This window comes from Lygodium microphyllum, chromosome 6 (genome assembly GCF_053477565.2).
Source record: "Lygodium microphyllum isolate KBCC chromosome 6, Lygodium_microphyllum_v1.1.10, whole genome shotgun sequence".
Taxonomy (NCBI): Eukaryota; Viridiplantae; Streptophyta; class Polypodiopsida; order Schizaeales; family Lygodiaceae; genus Lygodium; species Lygodium microphyllum.
In genome coordinates this window covers 73,052,483-73,078,613 of record NC_141140.1, presented here as the reverse complement: position 1 = coordinate 73,078,613, position 26,131 = coordinate 73,052,483, and the positions used below count along the sequence as shown (strand labels likewise).

At 39.6% G+C, this 26,131-nt stretch overlaps 1 protein-coding gene across 3 annotated transcripts; it reads right to left on the bottom strand.

Annotated features, from left to right (window-relative positions):
* Positions 1–21,248: 21,248 nt before the first annotated feature.
* On the bottom strand, positions 21,249–25,329 carry LOC148034676 (NADPH-dependent aldo-keto reductase, chloroplastic-like). Of its 3 annotated transcripts, none has more exons than XM_087679639.1 (5): positions 24,785–25,329; positions 24,494–24,675; positions 23,708–23,948; positions 22,615–22,794; positions 21,258–21,617 (listed from the first exon to the last, which is right to left on the bottom strand). In XM_087679639.1, exons 1-5 carry the CDS (start codon positions 24,920–24,922, stop codon positions 21,390–21,392), a joined length of 969 nt encoding a protein of 322 aa, XP_087535765.1. In that variant the 5' UTR covers positions 24,923–25,329; the 3' UTR covers positions 21,258–21,389. The 3 variants fall into 3 exon arrangements, with proteins under 3 accessions (XP_087535767.1, XP_087535765.1, XP_087535766.1); XM_087679640.1 differs by having other exon boundaries at positions 21,498–21,617; positions 22,478–22,794; XM_087679641.1 differs by lacking the exon at positions 22,615–22,794 and having other exon boundaries at positions 21,249–21,617.
* Between the last annotated feature and the right edge of the window lie 802 nt (positions 25,330–26,131).

Sequence of the window (26,131 nt, the reverse complement as noted above, 5' to 3'; positions counted from 1 at the left end):
ATCCATGATGGATCACTACCTAGGTAGAAGGGAAACCCATCCTCTGGGTCATAGAACTACTTGTGATCAACATCCTCCATAGGCTCAACCTGATCAACGGGTAGGTCATCCTCCTCATTGTGCCAATCTTCCATGACATACATGCTATGAACTTTGACCTTGGCTATCTTGTACGAGCATTTGGAAGCATGATCTGCAGTGTACTTATCTCCACACTTAAAGCATAGGCCCTTTTCCTTCTGTTCCTTCACAACATTTGGGGAGATGAACCATTGGCTACTGGATCCATGGGAAGGTGATGCAGTGGATTGTAAATTTTCAGCATACTTATTCTCAGCATTAGAGCCGAATGTTGTCCCAAAAGTGCCCATTTTTCTTTCAGCATGGAAGGCGAGGTAAGTGGGAACTTTGGGGTTGGTATTGGGCATAGAACTGCCGCGAAAACAACCTCCTTATGTGGCTGATCGTGACAGAATGCGGGGCTGTCCAACACCTTGTTGAAAATTTCCATTCTTACGGTACTTTCTGGTATATCTCTCAACTAATTCAATTGCATCAAACAGTGCGGTAGGTTTTTAGGCCATGACATCTATTGATAGGCTTGGTTCCAATCCATAGATATACTTGTGCAATTTAGCATCATCGCTAATGCCTGACTGCATGCACTTCAAGTGTCATACATGGGTGCCATTAGCATTGTGGGGGTGTCCAAGGGGGATCAGTGAATCAGGGAGAGTGGAGCTCATGGAAAGTACTTGCACCTACATACAAGTATCGAGCTCTGGATCACCGGGAGGTGGGAAAAGTTTCCCCCAGGTTAGGTTGTGTACCCCTGTTGAGATGGCAAGCTCAACACATGCGGACATTGATGATGGACCGCTTGGCTAGATGGGTCTGCATGTCTACACTTAGCACGTTGGTGGTCATTATAATACTCACATGGCCATTGACTTATCACTTATTATATTTAGTTTGTTACACCTACCTATAGCTGGCAAAGACATAGTGCTAGTCGATTAGTGTAGTCGGTTATGCACTGGTTGACTTAGTAGGCCACTTTCCTTTATCTTGTATCTTATCTATACTTTTTGTATATTATATAGTGTGTGGAAGAAGAAGAAAAAACCAGCAAGAAAACGTTTTGGCCTCCATCTTTCTTCTTGTGTTCTTGAGTGAGCTTCCTCTTGTGTATACAGTGTGTGTTTGGCGCCGTAGCTTAAGTAAGTCCCCCCACCACACAATTCTTGACATGGTATCAGAGCTGTGCCACTGAGAGATGCTAATTTTGAAGGATGAAGTGAAGGAGAAGAAGCAAGGTTTGAGCAAGCAAGTAACGGGTAAGAAAATCTCCCATTCTTCCACTCTCTCTCTTGGATAGTGCTTGTGGAGGCACCGGAAGCAGGGTCGAGAAAAAATCTCAGATTGCTGTGAGATTTGGTGTGCAAGCAAATCACTGTATATTCTATAGATGAGCCCTTCAGGACTTTCGCGCAGCTATTTTAGGCGTCTGAGGCCATTTCAGGCCCTATTTTAGAGCCACAAGGTTGCTGACAACAGTTTCAGGATACATTGTGATTTCGACTATATTGACTGAAAGTGGGTGTGCAGGTTACAGATTGTGAATCTGTAATTTTTTAGGTTTTTTTAGGAAGCAAACATAAGGTTTATATGCAAACAGGTTGCAGATTACATGTACTATTGAGCAATCAATGAAAAATGTTGCTTGGTGTAGTGCCATGCACGTGTTGTGAAAGATAGAAGTCTAGCTTGCTGTGATGTATCCTTGTTTATGATAATGGCAGAGAACAGTGGAAATCCCATTATTGAGAAGCTCGACAAGAACAACTACCCTTCATGGAAGTTCCATGTGACGAACTTCCTCATTGGAAAGGGCCTTTATGAGCTTGTCTCAGGTGAAGAAAAGGAGCCAGAGCTGGGTATCCCTCCGACTGCAAATGAATTAAAAGCATGGAAAGAGTGGAATGCAAAAGATAAAAATGTGATGTACTGGCTATCTGCAGTCATTGATAATACTATGCTAGGACATATCAGGAATGCAAAAACTTCACATGCAGCTTGGACAATTTTTTAGAGCATGTTTTCAGTAAATACAAAGGCACGAAAGATTCAACTCAAGCAAGAGTTGAATGCCTTGAAGAAAGGGAAAATATCTATCAATGAGTATGTGTTGAAGGTGAGGAGCATTGCAGATGCTTTAGCAGCGATTGATGCGATGCTGGATGATGATGATCTGGTTTCATCCACTCTGAGTGGCCTTAACAATGAGAAGGCATGGAAATCATTTGTTACTTCAGTATATGTACGGAAGCCATTTCCAGATTTTGATGAGCTGATCTCTCTCATGATTACTGAAGAGATCAATATGCAGGGTGATTCGTCTGAAAGAAATGGTGAACAGGTCCGAGCATTTTACTCAAGTTCAGGAAGGGGACGTGGTAGATTCTCTTCGAGAGGCCGTGGTATGGAACGTGCTGGTGATAACCAGCAAAACAGGTTCAATCAACAGTTTGATGAAATGCAGGTTTTTGGAGGCGGAGAAAACTTTAGAGGCAAGGGGAGCTCTAGAGGAAGAGGTGGATGGTAGAATAGAGGTTCTGGAAATTCTGCTATTGTTTGTCATTATTGTGGCAAAATAGGTCATATTGCAACCCATTGCTATGCAAAGAAGGATGATATTCGTAGTGGTAAATTGCAGCAAGGAAACTATGCATTGTCTTCATGACAGAATGAAGACAAAAATGAGCGCTTGTTTGTTATGCATCATATGATGAATGCAGTTACAAGAAAGGGGACACATGATGATGTATGGTATGTCGATTCAGGTGCATCTAATCATATGACCAGTCATGTTGAATGGTTTGGAGAGATGCATGACTTACAAAATCCAGGTTATGTGCAGACGGGTGATGATCCCTGCCGCCCAATTTCACACATTGGAAAAGTTCCCTTGTCCTTGTATGACGGTCAGACAAAGAGTCTGACAAATGTATTACATGTGCCATCAATTACAAAGAATCTAGCATCTATTGGCCAAATGGTAGAGCAAGGGTTGTAGGTCCGATTCAATGCAAAAGGTTGTTTTGTAGAAGACTTTAATGATAAGTATAGGTTGGTCACAAAAGAAAGTAGAGTTGGCCGAATGTTCACTTTAGATGCTGGATTCTTGCAATGGATGCTGCTATGTATGCTAAAGAAAAATGATTAGTTGCAGATATTGAAATATGGCATAAACGTATTGGACATGCAAATGTGCAAAGGCTGAAATTAATGTAGTCCAGAGGATTGGTTACAGGGTTGCCTTCTTTAAGAGTTGTAGAATTTCATAAAGTCTGTGAAGCATGCCAGTTTGGTAAGCAGGCAAGACAACCCTTCTCACATGATAGAGAAGTAAGTAGAAAAATACTTGATGTAGTGCATACAGATGTTTAGGGACCTACACAAAATGTATCTCTTGGTGGCAATAAATACTTTGTCACATTTATTGATGACTGTTCAAGGAAGTTATGGGTATACTTCATGAAGGAAAAAAGTGATGTATTTGAGGACTTCAAATCTTTTAAGGCAACTATTGAAACAGAAACAGGCTTAAAAGTGAAGTGCTTGAGATCATATGGAGGGGGAGAGTACCTCTCTAATGAGTTCAGTGGCTTCTTGACGACTCATGGGATAAAGAGGAAATTTACTTGCAAGTATACCCCACAACAAAATGGTGTTGCAGAAAGAAAAAATAGGCATATTGCAGAATTTGCACGGGCATTAATGGCTATAAAGAATATGCCCAAATATTTTTGGTCTGAGGGTGTCCATACTACTGTTTACATTATGAACAGAACTCCCACAGCTGCAGTTCATGGGATGACTCCTGAAGAATGCTTTACTGGCAAGAAGCCTGATGTATCGCACTTGAAGGTATTTGGCTGTGTTGCATACATTCATGTGCCAGATGAGCTACGCAAGAAGCTTGATCTAAAGGCAAAAAAATGTGTTTTTATTGGATACTCTTTAGAGCAGAAAGGGTATCGCTGTTATAACCTTGTCACGGGTGAGTTTAGAGTGAGCAGGGATGTTATCTTTGATGAGATAGGAAGTTGGTATACACCTATTGGTGATGTTTTGGATGATGATAATGATCAGGACAGCTATGTGCAGAAAGATAAACAAGAATCATAGAGTCTTAGTGGACCAGAAACATCATCTGGTACTACACCTACAGTGAGCCCTTGGTCTGGGAGACTAAGGAGTAGCCTCATACCTTCAGGTGAATCTATAAGTGTTGCAGGGAAGAACAAAGGAAAGAAGAAAGTGTTGGATGGTAATGATGCATCTACTAGTCATTTGGGATTGGATGGAGATTCTAGTGGTTCACAGAGCTTGGATGATGAGCTTGGTATTCCTTCAGTCAGGACACCAGGTATACAGAGAGCTCATAGTAATGTAAATGCTCCATTGAGTGATCCGGTGGTACGCAGATCTAGCAAGGTCAGATATCCTCTTAAAAGATTTGGTTTTGAAGGTTATGCAGCTCACCATTATGCTTATATGGTGAAACTAGTTGAGGATGTTGAGCCCACTTGTTTTGAGGATGATGTTGGTCATGCTCATTGGGATGCAGCAATGGATGAGGAGATGGCTGCATTAGAAGCCAATAAGACTTGGTATTTGGTACCCTTACCTAAGGGTAAGAAAGCTATTGGCTGTAAGTGGGTTTACAAAGTCAAGCATAATACAGATGGTTCAGTTAGCAGGTATAAAGCTAGGCTGGTTGCAAAAGGCTATGCTCAAACATATGGCATAGATTATAAAGAGACATTCAGTCCAGTTGCTAGGATGGCAACTATTTGATGTGTGATTGCCTTGGCAGCAGCCAAAGGTTGGAGTTTGTAGAAAATGGATGTTAAGGATGCCTTCTTGCATGGTGAATTGCAAGAAGAAGTGTATATGGAGCAGCCGGCAGGTTATGAGGATTTAGAGCATCCCACATATGTGCGCAGGTTAAAGAAGGCACTCTATGGGCTGGAGCAAGCACCTAGAGCGTGGTCTGACAAGATTGGAGAGTATCTTGTCAATATTGGATTTTGTATTTCTAATGTTGATCACTCACTTTATGTGAGAAAGGGAGATGCAGATTTGGTCATCATAGTCATCTATGTGGATGACTTGATAATTACAGGTGACAGTGACAATGGGATTGCTAAAGTTAAGGACTTCTTGAAGAAGAAGTTTGAGATGAAAGATTTGGGTGAGCCGAGATACTTTCTTGGTATTGAGGTGATCAGATGTGATGATGGTATATGACTGTCCCAAAGGCAGTATGACTTGGATATGTTATCCAAGTATGGTATGATAACATGGAAGCCTCTTTCAGTACCATTGGAGAAAAATGTGAAGTTGAGTGCTAATGTTGGGGATGAGATAGAAGACCCTACTATGTTCAGGAGGATAGTAGGGAGTTAAATTTACATGACTATCACAAGGCCAGACTTGAGCTATGATGTTGGCCTTATCAGTCAGTTTATGCAGATGCCTAGAAAGCCTCAATGGGATGCAGTTAGACGTATATTGAGGTACATGAAGTCCACTTTACATTATGGAATTTTTTATGAGGCAGGTAAGGATATGCAGGTCTTTGGATACACAGATACTGATTGGGCTAGTAGCATGTCAGATAGAAGATCTACAAGTGGTTTCATGTCTTCCCTTGGTAGTGCAGTAGTTACATGGAGCAGCAAAAAGTAACCTACAGTTGCTTTATCGAGTACAAAGACTGAGTATAGAGGTGCTGCTATGGCAGCATGTGAGGTGGTATGGCTGCAAAATTTATTAAGCGATTTCAATGTGTAGGGAGATGGTCCAGTTGTCATTCATTGTGACAACATGAGCAGCATACAACTAGCTAGGAATCTAGTGTTCCATGCTAGGACAAAACACATTGAGGTGCACTACCACTTTGTGAGAGAGAAGGTACTTGCATGAGAGTTTGAGTTTGTATGTGTCAGCACACAGGATCAGATAGCTGACATTTTCACAAAGGCATTAGGTGCAGAGAAGCTTCGAAAGTTCCGAAGCTTACTTGGAGTTGTAGAGATAGAGATGAGCTTGAGGGGGGGTGTTGAGATGGCAAGCTCAACATGTGCGGACATTGATGATGGACCGCCTCGCTAGATGGGTCTGCATGTCTACACTTAGCACGTTGGTGGTCATTATGATACTCACATGGCCACTGACTTATCACTTATTATATTTAGTTTGTTACACCTACCTACAACTGGCAAAGACATAGCGCCAGTCGATTAGTGTAGTCGGTTATGCACTGTTTGACTTAGTAGGCCACTTTTCTTTATGTTGTATCTTATCTATACTTTGTGTACATTATATAGTGTGTGGAAGAAGAAGAAAGAACCAGCAAGAAAACATTTTGGCCTCCATCTTTCTTCTTGTGTTCTTGAGTGAGCTTCCTCTAAGGCCCCCCACCACGCGATTCTTGACAACCCCTTCAAGGTCTTAAGTAGTAAGGGAGGGTCACCTCTCTTTTGTCTTACCACCTCGCTTGGCATTAGCCTTTTTCCTCAGCTAGAGTATACATGGCATACATTTTTATTAAGCAATCAACATGAGATGCATTGGAAAGGAGACATTGGGCCTTTTCATCAGATGCAAGGAATGACAAGGTTGGGGTAGGGATTACCTTGGCAGTCCAGTGACTTCACTAGCTGCTACTTACCCAATTTACAACGGCTATTATTCATTTTGGGCTCATCCAAGATCACAAGAAAAAATGGGGGTTAATGTCAATCAATACAATGAATTTCAAGAAGAGGTATGGTGCATGCACACGAAGAGGATTGAACTATTAAACCTATGCAATCTTGAATCTCTCCAACAAGGGATTAAGCTCAGCAAGTGGCTAAATTGAGAGATTAAGATAAGATTAGAATACCTCTTTACTACTTGGGAAGACCATTGAAGCATAAATCATCATGATGCTCGATTGCTCCATCGATCGATTCTGGTTGGTTGGGGGAATCCATGGAAGAAGACTTCAACATTCAAATGCTCCTACTGATGAGGAAGGCTCATGTGCTTGTCCCCGAGCTTGAGCTCCAAAGATGGGAAGCTTCAAGTGAAGCTTTCATGGCTGCCCACAAAGCTTCCATGCATGTTGAACTCCATGTCTTCATTCGGGTGAGAGAGATCATTCACGAGATGAAGGACTTGTGGGGTTTGAGCTCTCGGGGTCCAGCTTGAAGAATCCATGGCTACCCCAAACTATCCAACTGTTGTCCACCTTGAAGGCTGAATCCCGGGATCAAAAGTGCCAAGGGGGAGACAAGAGGTATGTTGAATCAATGCCGAAGAGTGGTAGGGAGTGGCCAGGTAGCAATGGGGGAATGGCAGGAGGGATGGCGGAGGCCAGGGCAGTCAGCGCAAAATGCATTGCAAATTGCGGGGGCTACCTTGTAGGCCTTCTAGGCAGCAACTCCCCCAATCCACTATTTGATCAGTAGCTTGTGGGGTTAGGGATGATGTTTCGGGGCTGGTTGATGTTGGGGAGCACCCTCAAGCCAGATCTTGGGGTTTCTTTGGGTTGGCAACCATGGCAGCTTGCAGGAGAAGAGAGAGAGAGGGTTGGAGCAAAAAGTAACTGAGGTTTTTCCCTCTTTCAACTTCTAGCACTCTAAACTTGGCCTGAAACCCTTAAAATTTGCATGAAAAGAAGTGATGACTTGCTATTTTAACCATTTTACCTCTAGATATGTCTGAATCTCTAGCCATAGCTCCTGCTTACTCCAAAAAGCTGAAGTTAACTACAGTCCTTCTTATTGTACCTGTACCTGTAAGTTGAGTAACTAGGGTTTTTGGGAATTGAAAAGTGAGAGCAAAATTTTGGTGCTGAGAAGTGCTTAAAAATAGCCATAAATTACGAATAGCAAGGGAAAAATATTCAACGTCGAAGGCGGCGGCTCGATCTAGGACGATTTTAAGCGCCAAAGTGCTTTAAAGGCACCTGAGCGACAGTTGTTGATTTTTCATAATTTTTCAGACAGTCGTGCAGGTTGATACGAGTTACCGGCCAATGCGGGATGCCAAGCCGGACGCCCAGGATTTTTCAGAGCTCAATTCCAAGTCCGGACGGGGAAATGGCCAAGAATTGGTCAAGATTTGAAAGGGTGGCCACAACATGGACCAAAGGGGGGGTGCCCTTTGGGGGAATTTTAACCCCCCAACCAAAAGGCATGCATTTTGAAGAATCATGGAGAGAGAGAGATGAAGAAAACATGAGGAAACATGGCGCCGAAATTTGCGCTAGGAAGAGAGAGAGGCATCATGCCTGCTCAATACAACCCACATCAATGATCATGGGGCTTCAATCCCCCCTGGATGCTGACTCTATCGCCGTGCTTCGCTCCTCCATTGACGGTCTCTATGAAGAATTCTGATTTCAGTATTTCTCTCTCCTCCCTCTCTCTCCCCTAAAGGCAGATTCATGTGGTGAAGAGGAAGAAGAAGAATGGATGATGGATGCTTGTCCAATGAAGACCGGATTGCTCCATGGTGCAAGAAGATTGAAGATTGCTGATTGTGGACTGTCATGAGCATTAATGGTGGCTGGAAATCAGTCCCGAGATATGACAAATAAAAACCCGCAACCCGCAAAGAACGGTAATCTCATTTTTACAAAGGAAAATGGTGTTTTTATGCAATTTGCTTCATGAATACTTGTTTCCATGAGATGTTTATGCATTATGATGTTGTTTGCAATGTCTTCCAACTGTTTATGATCAGAAAATCAGAAAATCATAAGTGTTGTGGATGAAATTAATAGTGTAAAATCTGTAAAATACATGAAACATGGAAAAATTGGGTGTTTTTGAGATATCAATGGAAAATGTAATAAGACACACCAACTAAATTTGTCTTTTTGCTGCAAATGAACCTAAGGGCCACAGCCCATAACTCATTTTGAATTTCCAGTCATTTAATATTGTAAAAAATACAAGAAAAATAAGAAAAAACCACTAAAAATAGGGGGAAAATGGATTTTGAGTGCCGAAAATTAAGAAAAAATAAGATTCATGTTTGTGGATGTATGGGGGGTTTGAAGTATGAGGTTTAGCCTCAGTTCAGACCTACCTTTATGTTTTAGTGAGTTTTTATGGCTTTTTATACAATAAAAATGTGGAAAATGAACCCTAAACCTATGCACGATGCACAACCTAAACGGGTGAGGGGGTAGAGTGTATGAAAAGTATGTAAATGCTGAATGAAATGATGAGAAGCTTGCTAGTTTTATGCATATCATATAGATTGATCGTTTATTTAAAATAAGAACCTAGTAGCACGAGGGTTTCTCGGTGCTAGGTTCATGCAACGCCGCATACGAGCAATAGTCAAATCCATTGAAAGAATGTTTTTCCACATATGCACCAATGCTAATTTTCTTAATTGTTTGAGCACGTGGACATTCACAATTTGCATGAAGCATGAAATTTAAGAAGTATCAGACAATATCTCCTGGATGCATGGCAATTGCTTTTTAGATGAATATGACCAACGTTGAGTGAGTAAGGTTGTTCTAAGCTGTAGGCTAGGCGTTGGGTCTAGGGGAAAGTAAAGTGAGGAAGCATGGTATATCTCCTGGAAATACGTGAATCATAAAAGAGAGGAGTTTGTATTCGTATGTTATATATGTTTAGCGACGCATCAAGGGGCCAATCCCCAAGGTGTAGGAGAGTCGCAGTGAGGTAGCGGCATTCAGCCATTGGAGGACCTCCTATGTTTGTGCTTCGTGCTATTTGGCAATGTGCTGGGACTCCCTCTGAGGAGTGTTGATTGGGTTAGAGTTGGACTACGAGACGTGATACAAATGCAAGATGTTTAGGAAGATGGTGTATGTGTCATCCACACTCCTGGCCGCAAGGCCGTGGGGTTGTTGAGCGCATGATAGAGGTCTGGCTAGTGCATGAGCCAGTGTCGGCCCGTTTTAGGTCCCATCAAAAAGGAAGAAAGGGGAAAGGAAAAAAGGACAAAATCCAGAAGCTCTGATACCATTTGTAATGAATGAAGCTGAGAGGAGAGAGGGGGAGAGTTGAAGAGAGAGAAAGAGAGCAATAAGAAGAGGAAAGAAGACTAAAGGAGGAGAGAGAAAGATAGAAAAGAGGAGAGAAGGGAGGAGGAAGCCATGGAAGCAGGAGGTGAAGGTGAAGAGTATGATCTTGATACTAAGTGGTTGCCCTAATCTGTGGCTCTTACACCTTATATACCCTGATCAGTGTGACTAGGTGTCTAAACCCTAGTCGGTGTGTGTCCTGCTTGTTACATATGCTAAGCAACTTCATAGTGCTGAAAATCAGCCTACACATGTTGATGATGTGGTTAGGGCTGATATTAGTGATGTTTTGCATGATTTTAACCAATAGGTTAAGATTAGGGATCTCATAGTTGACAGGATTCATGATATGGCTATTTCACCTCTTGGATCATATGAGCAACATGACTAGGAGCAGTCTATTACGGATTGCCATGATGCTCATGAGTTACTTTGATATACCACTGTCAGATCTATTTCCTTGTTTGTCCATCATACTTATTTCATACTTGATATGTATACCTCTATGTGATGCCTTTATGCTTTTTTTTTTAATTGTCACTTGAGGGGATTATGCAACCATTTAGAAGCCTATAAGTATCCTACTAGAGAGGCCCTACGTATGGTTTTTCTTTGTGGTTTACTTCATGGTGCAATGCTATGGGTAAGGCATAATTTTTCTCATTAGATATATCAATTTTTTTGGATAAGGCATTTGACACCATGATTCATGCAAGGGTTTGTGTCATGGTTGTGCCAGCCATCCACCGGGCTATGCCAAGTGTTATCCATGGTCATGGTCTTACACTTTATGGATCATATATTATACCCTTAGCATGGTTGGACCTTAGTTATGTTAGTGTTATGTGTGAGGCAGTCTTTATTTGTCTTATGAAGTTTAGTGCCTCATGAAGTGCAGTTTTGAGGTAGCTAGAAAACGTGACTTGATGAGGCATTTCTGTGTGCCATTTTCATGGATCTGATCATCCTCGATGTCTAAGCTTTGATGTATCATGGATTTAATTGGATATATTGAGGATCTGGCAGTTGGCACCATCATCTATTGTCTTTATCTTATTTGTAGCATGTTCTTTGTGTTTTACTTCTTATTCTTTGATTTGTAGTGCTGAAGTTAGTGTTTCTATGTCTCTATGTGGTTAGTTTTGAGTTTCTATGAGTTTTGGTTATGAGATTTGGGATTTACCCCATGAAGCATTCTCTGTCATGTTATGTATTCTGCATAGATATGGCAGCAACAATCTATTTGTTGAGGCACTTTTACCATGATATATAGCACAATTGGAATATGTGGCTCCATTTGGCCGAGTTTACATACAACAACTCCACTCACTCTAGCATTGGGGTTCCTCCTTTTGAGATACAATATGTGTATAAGGTTTCCCTCCCTATGGTCTTATTCAATGACAAGATAAATCCTCAAAGAAAAGAGGAGTTAGAGCACATGCATACCCTACTTTTAGCAATGTAAGGTAAAGCTTCGGAAAGCATATGATCATATGAAGCTTTGCGCCAATGAAAAGAGATGGCACACACAGTTCTAAGAGGGAAAGCTAATCCTTTTAAAAGTGTTAAACAATCATTACTCCACTCTCAAGGATGGCAACAATAATAAGCTACCCATGGGTTCTATGGCCCATATCGGATCATAAAGAGAGTTGGTGGCATGGCTTATCACTTACAACTCCCCTCCTCAACCAATATTCACAATGTATTTCATGTCACCTAGTTGTTGAGGCCATTCATTTAGTACCTCATTGGACTATGTGGAGGAGTTAGTCCCTATAGACAAAGAAGGCATTATCCAATATACCCCCAAGGCAATCATTGGGCAGTGAGACAAGTATTTGAGGTCTTGATCCATCAAAGAATACTTTATCAAATGGCAAGGCCTACCCCAAAAGATGCCTCTTGGCAACCAACCACCATTTTGGAGAAGTTTCCCTACTTAAGATAGGCTCAATGGGCTGAGGACATGCCCTGTTGTTTTGACCCCAAACTATATGTAAATAACATTATGTTTTAGAATAGTTTTGTATCTACATTAAATATAGCCAAGAGCTTCATGTATTAGCTACAATTATTCATCTCATAAGCTATGTTTTGACATATGGCACACCCCATTTGGAGCAACCCATCAAAAGTTATGGCTAATTTACCCCAGTAAGTTTGTGGTGGGACAACATATTGTCCACAATCTTCAAGACCCTATTTACGATGTATTGGTGGCCAAGCTCCCATGTATCAATGTTGATCTCATGTATATCAGCTATATATACCCATATGCCTCAATTTCTCTTAGATATGAGCTCCCTTCTTCGAAATTTCCCTCATTTTAATGTTGATCAAAGTAGTACATTGCAACCGCACTCCTTAGCCACTATAAGATATGAGCTCCCTTCTCCAAAATTTCCCTCATTTTAATGTTGATCAAAGTAGTACATTGCAACCCCACTCCTTAGTCATTATAATCAGTCCCTCTCTTTTGTTTTTTTTTTTTAATGGCATCCAAAAAAATCTATTGTAGCCAAAATGTCTTATTTTGAAGTTGTGTAAAAGGTAGTACTAGTGCAAGAGAGAATAGTCAAGATGTTGATTAGTGTGGCACAAGTGATGGGAGATGGAATAAATCTCTACAACAAGTAATTTGGCTCTTTTATGAAGACTTCTAGGATAACTTTGCACCTCTTTGAGATAAGCCTAACTCTTTAGAGCTTCATATACAAAAGTAAGAATAAGATGGTATTTGGCATGACATCCAACTTATATGAATGATACAAGAAGAAATGGTGTCGAAATGATAACTTGTTGAGAAGGAAAAAGCATGGTTATTGGAAGTATTTTAGAAGAAGAAATAAAGACTTTCATATTTTATTGTTAGGAATGCATTCATTTAAGTGTCTTATGAATGATAACAACAAAGCACTATCGGATTTCTCAAAGAGTTTTTTTTTCTTTAAAGGGTATCAATTTTTAAGATAGCCAAGTATTGGAAGAAGAGATACCTTCACATCAAGCTCAAAACTTGGAAGAGGGGGGTGAGAAGGATTTGGGAACATACACCATCCAAGAGATTGAATTGAATCCTCTAGAAGACTTTAATAAATAGGTTATCTGCTAGGGAAAGAATGAATAAAGCCAAACAAATGCCACCACCCTGTCCATTGTCTAAAAGGCATGATGAATCAATACAACATCTAATATGGGAGTGATGCCAGGAGGCATATTCCACGGTTGATTCCGTAAGGTTTTGTGGTGGATTTCGTAAAACTATTTATTTGATGGGGCTCGTACACAAGGTGGATTCTTTGTGCAAAAGGTTGATAGGAACGCCTGTCCTTTTCAGGTGTCACATTAATTTAATGTGTAAGCAGGTGATTCCATAGCGGGTGATTCCACAAAATACATATTTAAATTAATGGACGCTTATGAGTTTAGAATGCGTACTCATATTAAATTAAGGTTAGGATAGAGTTCCAACCTATTTATTTATTTTGCAGCTGAAGACTCCCAGGTATTCACTTTTTTCAGTTTAATTTTATTATTTTCTAACAATTATGAATGCTTCAGCTGATGTGTAGAGCAGGCGGCAGTGGCGTTGGGAAGCACTGGGCGATAGCATGTATTCAAGAAGTAATTATCATTTTTGTTGGGCGCGCATCTTATCATTAAAGGTGTGGTGCTAATATTTATTTAGGCGCACTTATCTATTAAAGCGCTTGACATATATCTATTATTTTATATGCGCATGGATGCATGATTTAAATATTCATTATTGGACATTGTATTTGGGTACTGCCCGACTCTTGGACTGCATAACCGCTTTATTCTTTATTTGGACAAAAGAAAACACAAAATCTAAAGCATGCTAATTGTAAAATTGGGCTATTTTTGAGACTTAAGATGAATAAATTAATAAATACATACTTTGTGGAGCGCTCACACAAGGCATGGGGGGAGATTGTACCCAATTGGTTATTTTGCCTCATTTTGTGCAAGTCTATTCTCTTGAATTTTGAACTTAAAGTAGAGTTCTTTGTTCTTGGGGACCTTTCGGCGCTCGCTACATACGCATATAGCATCTGATTTGCACACCAGTGGTATTAGAGCGAAGCTGAGATCAAGGGCTTCCAATCGCTTACCATCTCAAGTGAAGGCGAGGCTCCTAGAACGAATGAGCTCTATAGTCAGTCATCTGTCAATACCAACGTGTTCCTGGTGGTGAAAAACCCCCTGCTGTACTGTTGGATCGCAAAAGACCAGTCTCTGACGTGGAGGACCACTTCCCAAGCTCTTTCATCAAGACATTTTTCTCAGAGAAGAGAGATAAGTGAATTTGAGATTAAAAGATTAATAAGCTTTATTAAAAAAGCTTAATCCCATCAATTTCAGTAATCGTGTCAACAGCATATTCTACACAGCATCAAATTCGGCGACCACATCCTCTCGACCTACACACTAGCAAACGATCACTTAAAGCTTTTAATTAAAGAGCTTAAGTTAAAGGCTAAGCTTCATTAAAGCTTAAAAACCTTAACTCTCTAAATCTCTTTCTTAGCGGCTATTCTTATTGTCATACTCTCGAATCGATTTTACACTTCCCTGCAAGCCTCTGTTCACACCCGTGCAGTGATAGAGATAATTTCTAGCAAGTAGATTGGTATACGCAGTCTTCACAAGCAAAGAATTCGTCGAAGAAGGATTTCAACAACTTCCATATCTGCAAAGAAGAAAGATTGCTAAAAGTCATTTTATAAAAAAAAAAGAGCAAGCCTTGTAAACCCAACTTTGAGCTATGCTCATCCTGCTAACAAGATTTTGAGTGTGTGAGGTTGTTTGAAATTTTTCAAGATGACCGATCAAAATATTAAAGATTTTATGGCTGAAGGTGATTTACTAGAACCAATGATGGAGAAAAAATTGGACCCAATTATGATGCAGCTTCAAGAGGAATGAAGAGCACATCAAACTTTGCAAGCTCAATTGGCCACTCTTCAATGATCTACTGTTGATCAAGATGGACTGCAACCTGAAGATGTTATACAACCCACGATTGATGCGACACTTGAAGCACAATCTATCCTGAAGGAAACCAAGATAAGTAAAAGAAATTTCAAATTCCGTACTTTTAATGGGTTACGCAATGGAAAGACTGTTCTCGCTTTTATCAGTCAGTTTGATGATTATTTCCATGAAGAACTGTATGTTGAAAAATACAAACTCAAGTGTGTTACTAATCATTTAGTGGACAGAGCATCGCTATGGTGGACTGTTGTCCGCAAAAGCATTGATTGTCCTACTACTTGGGAGACTTTTCAAAAGAAATTTTTGCATAATTTTCTTCCAGCTCAATTCCACGAAAAAGCAATTAAACAGTGGAATCTTCTGCAACAAAGAGATCATGAGCCTATTTCACAATATACCAAGCGTTTCTAGAATACCTTATTGCAACTTCGAATGCTCGAAGATGTACCTGAGGTGACCCATAAGCGCAAGTTTATGTTTGGTTTGCTTGGTCACTTCTATGCAGAAGTGAACTTGTTCAAGCCAATAACTCTCGAGGATACGATTTCCTTGGTATATGATGCTAAAGACAAAATTTGAGGATGAGAGAAGTGACCACAACAATTCTCAAATAACGGTAACTTCAATACAAAGCAATTCAATTCTACCTTTCAAAGATTTAATCAAGACCGCTTTGTTCCATCTTTATTCTGTAAATCTTGGAAATGGCCTCCTGCTTTACCAACAAACACAAATCCAAATCCTAAGCTATCTTTCTAGCCAAATCCTAACATTCCTAAACTCTCCGCTATTACCAATAATGTTTTCAAAGCCAAATCCATAGTCTGCTATAAGTACCATCAACCTGGACATCTAGTGGTGAATTGTCAATCCAAAAAGCCAATTGTTCACATCAACTACTTGGGAGTGACTGAAGATGAAGACCATGAAGAAATGCCAGATTTTACAAAAGACGATGACGATATCGGTACTACTTTAGATACTTTATCAAGTATGCCAAATCTCTATTCTTTATTAACGATGTAATGTCTTGTGCATGGTAGAGAAAATATTGTTTTACATGATGATAGGAGCACACACGATTTTATTTTTGCAAAATTGGTCAAATAATTGAATTTACATATTGTTTCGACTCATTATCACATCAAGGTTGCATTCTTAGACACTAGATACAATGGAACACAAGAAGTGTATGATTTAGAAATTAAAATTAGTGATTATGTCAAGCGCAGAAATTTCTTAGTTGTACCTTTGCAATCTAGTGACATTATCTTAGGAATGCCTTGGCGTCATCAATATAATTCCGATATAGATTATTCCACGCATTCAATGAAGATTCATTCTAATGAAAAATAAATCACATTGCATGGTATGCACATCCTTGATAACTTTCCATTGCTTAGTCATACACATGCTAAACGTGCATCAAGAAAAGATAGCAAAATCCTACTTAATATGGGTGAATGAAATTGAAGTTAACGAAAATCAGATACATTCTAGGCATGCACAATTTCTTTCACAATTTAAAGATTGTTATGCTATTGACTTACAACCTGGCTTACCATCTACACGTCCTGAAGATCATAAAATAGACTTAATTCCAGGTTCTCAACCACCATGTAAAGCACCTTATCGACATAATCAAATTGAACAGAAAGAAATTCAAACCCAAATTGAAGAATTGTTAACCCAAGGACTCATTAGGCCCAGTAGTTCTCCTTTTGGTGCACATGTCCTGTTAGTCAAGAAGAAAAATAACACCTATAGGATGTGCATTGATTATTGTGCCCTAAATAAGATCACTATCAAGAATAGATATCTAATCCCTAGGGTAGACGACCTCATGGATAAACTGCAAGGGACTACAATATTTAGTAAAATAGATCTTAAATTTGGATACCATCAAGTACGACTGGACACATCCGATATTTTCAAAACTGCATTTAGGACTCAATTTGGACATTATGAATTCCTTGTTATACCTTTTGGTTTAACTAATGCACCAGCCACATTCAATCGTATGATGAATCATATATTTTTGAAGCATCAACATTGTGTCATTGTTTTCTTTGATGACATATTGGTTTTCAGTAAAAATGAGAATGAGCATTATGAACATTTATCCTTGGTTTTCAAATTATTAAAAGAGAATTAATTATATGCTAATCTTGAAAAGAGTGAATTTTTCCAAACCCACATTAAATACTTAGAACATATTGTTTTATCTGAAGGTATTAAAGTTAATCTTAAAAAGATAGAAGCAATTTTGAATGGCTGATACCTAAAAATATGCATGAATTACTTTCTTTCTTAGGTCTTACTAGCTTTTATAGAAAATTTATGAGAAAATTTTCATTGCTTGCATTACCTTTGATAAAATTATTAAAGAAAGGAATTGTGTATCATTGGTCTAAAAATCAATAAAAAACTTTTGATTTACTGAAATATGTCTTAACATATGCTCCTGTATTGCAACTCCGTGAATTTAATAGACCATTCTTCCTAGTAGTCCACTGATACTAGTGGATCTGGAATAGGAGCTGTCCTTATGCAAGATTTGCATCGCATAGCCTACTCTAGCTGCAAACTTATACCCTCTGAACTTAAGTATTCTACCTATGATAAGGAATTGCTAGCTATAGTATAAGCTTTACGAAAATGGAAACACTATTTAACGAGATTTGAATTCATGATCAAAACTGACCAACCAACAGAGTATCAAACATCTCCCTAGTCAACCACAAATCTCTAACCGTTGTATTAAATGGGCTACTTTTATTCAAAGTTTCTATCCACTTATTCAATATTAACCCGGAAAAGAAAATGTTGTTGATGATGCCTTGAGTAGAAGACCAACTATTCATAATATTTTTGTGATATCTTTTGATTCCCTTATTCCTATGAAAGATATTTATGATTAAGACCCTAGTTTTTAAGCTAATTTGAATAAATTAATTGTAAATAATTGGATTCCACTTGATTCATTGTCTTATGCTGATGGATTTATGTTTTATGAGAAAAGATTATGTGTAACTATTCCATTTAGATCATTTGTATCATACGAAATTCATTGTCCCCCATATCAAGGCCATAGAGGTATTATTTTCACTTTACGTATATTGGTTGAAGATTTTTACTAGCCACAGATCGAATCTGATGTTTCTAACTTTGTATCTAAATGTTTAATTTGTAAAAGAGTTAAGTGACACCATGGTAAGCAATATGGTTTGTTAATGCCTTTACCAATTCCAGAACGGCCATGGGAACATATTTCAATGGATTTTATTACTGGTTTGCCTAACACTCAAGCTAATCACGATATGATTTGGACTATTGTAGATCAGTTTAGCAAACAAGCATATTTCATTCCATTCAAGAAAATGTTAATTGCATCTCAAGCTACTCAATTGTTTTTGAAAACTATTTTCACTAATCATGGTTTGCCAAAAGTTATTATTTCTTATCGTGATTCTAGATTCTGCAATAATTTTTGGACTACTTTTTTTGCTAGTTTAGATACAAAGATTGATTTTTCATATACATTTCATCCTGAAATAAATGGGCAAACAGAAGATACAAACAATACAAATTTGGATCTTTTGCGTGCATACACAATTTCAAAATCACAAACATGGGATACACACTTGCATTTACTTCAGTTTGCATACAATAACACCCCACATACAACTACACATAAAGCACCATTTGAAATCATTTATGGATATAGATTGCCTACACATATTACTTCATTGTCAAACATAATTGAAGCTGCTCATGATATTGCCAATATGTATGCTATTATTTTTGTTAAAGTCAAAGAAATGATTGCAAAAGCCCATCAATCATACACAAAACAAGCTAATAAGAAAAGAAAAGCTATGAATTTCATAGTTAATGATTATGTTTGGTTATGAATTGAAAAGTGAATACTACAAAGTGTTGAGAAACACCTTGTTGTAAAGTTAGCTCCTAGATTTTATGGACCTTTCAAAATCATTCACAAAATTAATGACAATCCATTTAAATTAGAACTACCCCAACACTGGAAAATCCATAATACTTTTCATATCAATTTGTTACGACTTTTTAAAGGTCAATTACATATCCACCTTGTCTATGAAAATCCTCATTTTTAAGAAGAAGAAATTGAAATCCTTAAACGTGAAACTATTTTAGACAGTGATTATGTGACCACTAAGACTGGTCGTAGATATTCTAGATATTTGGTAAAGTTTAAAAATCATCCAGTTGAAGAGACCCAATGGATGCACGCTCATGACCTCAATGTTAACCCCTCACTCTGCTCGCTCGACATTGAGCTTATAGTAATTGAGGACAATTGCTATCCCACCTCGGGGGTATGATGCCAGGAGGCATATTCCACGGTGGATTCCATGAGGTTTTGCGGTGAATTTCGTAAAACTATATTTATTTGCCAGGCTCATACACAAGGTGGATTCTTTGTGTGAAAATTTTACAGGGACGCCTGTCCTTTACGGGCATCATGTTAATTTAATGTGTAAGTGGGTGATTCCATAGCGGGTGATTCCATAAAATTCATATTTAAATTAATGGACGTTTATAAGTTTAGAGTGTGCACTCGTATTAAATTAAGGTTAGGACAGAGTTTCAATATATTTATTTATTTTGTAACTGAAGACTACTAGATATTCACTTTTTTGGTTTAATTTTATTATTTTCTAACAATTGTGAATGCTTCAATTGATGTGTAGAGCAGGCGGCAGTGGCGTTGGAAAGCACTAAGCGATAGCGTGTATTCAAGAAGTAATTATCATTTTTGTTGGATGCACGTCTTATAATTAAAGGCGTGGCGCTAATATTTATTTAGGCGTGCTTATTTATTGAAGCGCTTGACATATATCTATTATTTTGTATGCACATGGGTGCACGGTTTAAATACTCATTATTGGACATTGTATTTGGGCAATGCCTGACTCTTGGACCGCCCAATCGCTTTATTCTCTATTTGGACAAAAGCAAATACAAAAGCTAAAGCATGCTAATTGTAAAATTGGGCTATTTTTGAGCTTTGAGATGAATAAATTAATAAATACATGCTTTGTGGAGCACTCACATAAGGCATGGGGGGAGATTGTACCCAATTGGTCTTTTTGCCTCATGTTGTGCAAGTCTATTCTCTTGAATTTTGAGCTTAAAGTAGAGTTCTTTGTTCTTGGGGACCTTTCGACACTCGCTACGTACGCATACAGCATCCAATTTGCGCACCAAGGAGTGCCAACCAAGAAGTGAAAAGTGTATGGTCCTCTCTAAAGAAATGGATGGGAGTGCATATGCATTCATGGTTCAATTAATCTTTAAAATGATTCTTTTTGGAGATCTAGTCTACTTGAATGAAGGCTCGGCTTGCCTTAGGAATGTTCTATGTGCACTTGCAATTTGGTTCATATGGACCTTCAAGAACAATAGGTCTTTGGTAGAATTATAGCTATGTCTCCTTTGAACATATATGTATGTAAAGAAGAAGTGTTTACTGTTTCTAAAGGATTAGGAAAGAAAGAGAACTCTACTCTATGCAAAAGCCTACCTATTTAGCTTTGTGAACATATACGTCAATTATGACATGTTGCTATGTGGCATTCCCATGCTAGTGGGCTGATGCAAATGTCCCTCATACTCAGTACATTTTACTACAATATAACAAAAGACTAACACCTTTTTCACTTAGCAATGAAACTTTTTGCATTTATTTTCTTATTTGTCTCCCCATCAGTAGGGGTGATGCCAATCTTACTTGTTTCTTAATGTATTTAATACATGGATTAGAATAAAATTGTATATGCCATTTTGTATTAAAGTATCATTAAGGGCTTCTATCTTGACATGTACCTTCTAGTGCTTTTCATTAATGGTGTTGTATGAAAGACAAGCTACACAACCAAGAAGACCCCAACAAGATGAGTTTCTAAGCATTAGTAGACTAGGTTTGCAAACTTTGTAATAAGGATGAGGCCACACTAGAACTATTCAATGATGTTGGAGGACATAAGAATCGCTAGAGTAGATAGGTTAAACTATGAAATAAAATTGTCATTACAGTTGGGTGGATTTGAAGGAATCATAAGGCATAATTTTGCATTATATCATAATTGATTTCACATTACCTTCCATTCACACACAAGCTCATCCCATGATGTGGCATTTTGTTCTCATTAATATATAGAATTTACCAACAACTAGTAAAAGGTCATATTGCTTGCTATACATCACCATCCCAAAGTTGTTCGACAGTTTTATAAGGGCTAGTTTTTTCATTGCAAAAGAATTCACATTTGAACATTCTACATTGAGGAATTTGGGAAATGCTTTCCATCTCAGGTATCGTCAAGTTCCAATCAAATAAGGCTAAGTTTTCAGATTGCCTAATGGCATTGAAGCTTTTAGGTATGATACTAGCTCCTACTTGGATACCCCATCTTAGCACAACCTGCACACAAATTAACATTTTTTGTTAAACACAATGGGTTATGTTGATGTTTACTTTGAAATGGTTAAGTTCCATAAAAATTATGTAGAATTTTGAAGTAGAAAATAGTTTAATTTTCTTCCACTTATTAGCCTTTCTACTCTTGTTTGTAGACTTAAATTGGATCAAACTACATCTTACTTTTGAGCTAATAAAACTAGTTCAAAGAGGCATTAGAAGCATTATCACTCAATCATTGTTAAATTGATATTTTTCTTCTAACAATAAGAAGTCAAAGTCTTGTTTGTAAATAGCAATTTGATGAACATACCTCGTAATTTTGAGCTAATTAAGCTAGTGTAATGAGGCATTTGAAGCACTATCATGTGATCCTTAATGTTTAAACTAGTATGCCATGGTGTGATGAAGTGTTGGGAAAGAAGCATTTGCAAAGCATGGTCACTCCACATCACATGCTTATGTCCTATACATTGTTTACTAAACATTGCAACATACATGTATTGCTCAAATCTTGCATAATGCAGGGTAAACAACATGCCAAGTCTACCATATGACCATGGTGTTATTGGGTACTAGAACTTTGTGTGAATGAGTGCCTTTGAATGTGTGTGTGTGTGTGATAATCACTATTGTATATTAATCTCACACAAGAGCGGTTTCATTTATCATTTGGTGTTTTAAGAATGAGCTTAATTATCCCTAGTCCTAAAAGAACAAGGTTAATGGCCTTACTAGTCTTACACAAGAAGTTTTCAACATTTTTCCTAATGGAAAAATGCCGCTTTTCCCTATTTTTATATCTTATAATAGTGTTCAATATCATAAGCTTTTGCTTGAGAGGCACACCCCATGCCGCTCACCTCAATTGCAGCTAGTTAGGTGTATGCCATATGGTGTCTCCCTAGCAAAAGCTGATCATGTTGTCGCAATCCACGAGATGGGAACTATAGTGGAAGTTTATTTCGCAAGTCCTAAAGGGAGGAAGGAGAGGATAGACCTGAGCTGTGGTTTTGCCATTATTGCTAGCGATTTGATGAATGGTGGGTTGGTCGAGGATAATCCGGGAGCCATAGGAGGTGCCAGGGGCGCCCAACGGCGACCAAGCACAGATGTGGATGCCGTGCGACTGGCAAAACTCTCTCAGCTGCTTCTGTTGCCACATTGGGTGCATCTCAACCTACACCCAAATCCAAGCCCCACACATCAGATTCTGATCAGAATCTCTCTTGTTTGAAACCCATCTTGTGACAATTTTCCAATCCTGTTTTATTTCATCTGCAAGAGCTAAATTTACTCAACTGAGAGATGCAGACATAATTTTATAACTTGTTATCTCCTCAAGTAAGAGAGACACAGAAACAGACAGAGATACAGTGAAGGTACTTGCGAGAGCCACAGACATAGACATATATAGAGGCAGAGACAGACAGACAGCGCAAAGAACAGACATAGAGGCAGGGGCAGACAGGCTGCAGGGGCCAGGGCCATTGGAAAGAGAAACCTGCTGTCCCACAACGGTCGTACAATAATCCACGGTTAAAGGAGTGCGTTTGGTCGTACAAGATTCCAAGGTTGCAATCATACAGGATTCCGAGGTTGTATGCTCGGGTTCGGTCGTACAACAGTCCAGAGCTGCAGCCTGCAGCCATGAGACCCAGCCACTGACAGTGGGGGAATCTAGGTAGTAGGGCCTTATTATGGTCAAGAGAAACCCAACCTCCTGTTGGAGCATTAGATGCTGGACGCTGACACCTATTGTCACTTCCTTGGACATCTGGATGGGTGCTAGCAGCATCGGTCAATTTAATGAAACACGTGACATAGATTGGCATGTGGGTGGTTGGTGGCTACGGGTGCACCTGAAATACTGGGTTAAGTTCAAAGCTACGAACATCCACCCTTAAGCCCCACCCCAAGGTGCCTATGGAGCTACCATCACCACATTAAACCTCCATCTGCACCTTATGTCTATACACAGACACATGCAAGGTGTGAACCCAAGGTGCCTATGCGGCTACCATCACCACGTTTAGCCTCCATCTGCACCTGTGTCTGTACACTGACCCATGCAAGATGCGGAGTATGCTTACCTGATTTACTGCTGGCACAATCTCTGCGTACTGCAGAAGACTGGATAGCTTGGGTATGGTGAAGTTGCTCACTCCAATAGCCTTGGTTAAGCCTCTCCACAGGCATACCTCCATTGCTTGCCAGCTTTCTTTGATATCAAGGGTTAGGAAATCATCTTCCTTCGGTGGTACTCTTGCCCCTTTCTTCAGCCTTAGTGGGAAATGCATCAGGTACAGGTCAAGATAATCCAATTGCAACTCACTGCAAAAAACAGAGCAAGTGAACGGGGCTCAAACGTTTAAGATGTAATGAGCATGTTCGAGGATTGCACAAGATTGAGATTATTGGCACCAATGAAAATAGAGTTACATATTGGGCATGTGACGCCCCACAAATGTGCACGTGTAACTCCAATTATGTGCGTTGAATCATCATGAGGAGCGCATGGCATGCTATAACTTGTCTGAATGCACATCCATGGCACTTGATGAAGTGTAGACTGTGATCCATGTCTCCTGAATGCATTGCTACTTTCTCGAGTGCACTGTTATTAGATACATTCTGAATACACATCCATACCACTTGAGCAAGCACGTATTGTGATTCCACTTATCCTGAACTGTAGTTCCATTGATCCTCAATCCACACATGCCACTGAGTTATCATCATCATCATCATCGGGACTTGCCATGTTACTTGATTGAGTGCACTTCAGCATCATCAGCATCAGAAGTATATGCTAAGCTTTCCAATCCTCTCTAGCACATATTCTAGTATTGCAAGTACCAGAATTATTCATTGATTACCTCAAGCTTTTTTGAAGGGCAGGAAGCACAGCTTCTGCAGTATTGTCATCACACCAGAGCTTTGAAGTGATGAACATGTCCTCTCTACGGACAAGGCCCATTTGGAAGGCCTGGGAGAGGGCCTTGCCTACAGCTTGCTCCGTTCCATAGTATGTTGCCGTGTCGATGTGGCGGTATCCAAGCTGCAACAAAACAGAAGACATAAACTATGCAGCAATTTTGTGGATTTAGCAAAAAGAGTGCGCACGCACAGACAAGGATTTGTATCTGTACATGTCTGTCATCGATTACCTTGATGGCTTCCAGAATGGCAGCTTCTACATCGGTCAGGGAGGAGGCGAAGTTGAAAGTGCCCAAGCCGATGCAGGGGATGCGACGGCCATTGTTGAGTATGCTGCACAGTGAGGAGGAGCAACAGCAGTGATCCATCTCTGTCTCTTTCTGCTTTCCTTCCGTCCCTCTTTCTGTATCGCTTTCTCACTCTCTCTGATTTGAGTTAGCTACGCAACGAAGAAGTTATTCCATGCAAGGAGTAATATGGCCAACTGCAAGTATCTGATAAGGCATGGGCTACAAATCAAATGCAAGTATCTGATAAGCCATGGCAAAAATCAAAGCAAGGAGGAGGAGGAGCAGATTGTGGAGGTGCAAGAGGGGTGTTTGTGTGCAGATTTTAGATGGAGGTGGGCGAGTGAGAGATCGAAGAGGCATTCCTGCATATGTGTATGTTAGCATCCTGAGTGATCGGTGACTCCATATATTTATATTCTTTGTTTGGAGCATGTCATGGAAGGTCATGTATACCCCAAAGGCGGCGCAGCTTGCAAGTTGACAATGTGTATTCACAAAGTCACGATGCCGATTCCCAAGTGATCCTAATTGACGCTTTAGACTCAGCCCCCAGTGCCAGGGTTCGGGAAAAGAGGGGTTCGCCGCAACCTAGAACTTGTTCACCTTGACAAAAATCCTTCTCAATGCTTTGGAAGAAGGAAATAAATCCTCTTCAATTTCCTCTAAATATAGTTACATTTGTTAAATTTATGTATAAGATATCGCCTCAATAGGGGATACTTCCTTCTCAGATGATGATAAAAGGATTTACTAGTTCCTCTTCCTCAAAAAAAATTTCCCGAACCTTAGCCCCCACCTCTCTGGCTGCAGCTTGTTGTCCACATGAAGTGTGGTTGTTTCGGCCACCATCACAAGTTTTTGACAATTCCCCATGTGGGAAAAGAGGGCCTTCTCCCTTGTCTTTCATTATAGTGTCCAACATCATGAGCTTTTGCAAGGGACTCGCTCTAGGGCCTAGCTAAGTGCGGTTGGGAACAAAAATGGGGTGAGGTACAATCCCTTATCCTTAGCCGCACCCTAGCGGTATGTGGTGCACTGTGCCTCCCTTGTAGAAGCTCATGATGTTGTCATTATTCACAATGTGGAAACGATAGTGGGAGTTTGTCGAAGCTTCGTGTGTGTATGTCCACTTGCCCGCCTGGTTGCTCTAGAATTACCCCAACAATAAGGCCCACTAGGGTGGTTACACACAAGGCAAGGGGCAGCTCACTAGTTTGCTAATTGACCATCAGAACCTTGTTTTCACATGGCAAGCACATTCCCCTTAATACAGAAGGCTAAGCTTGC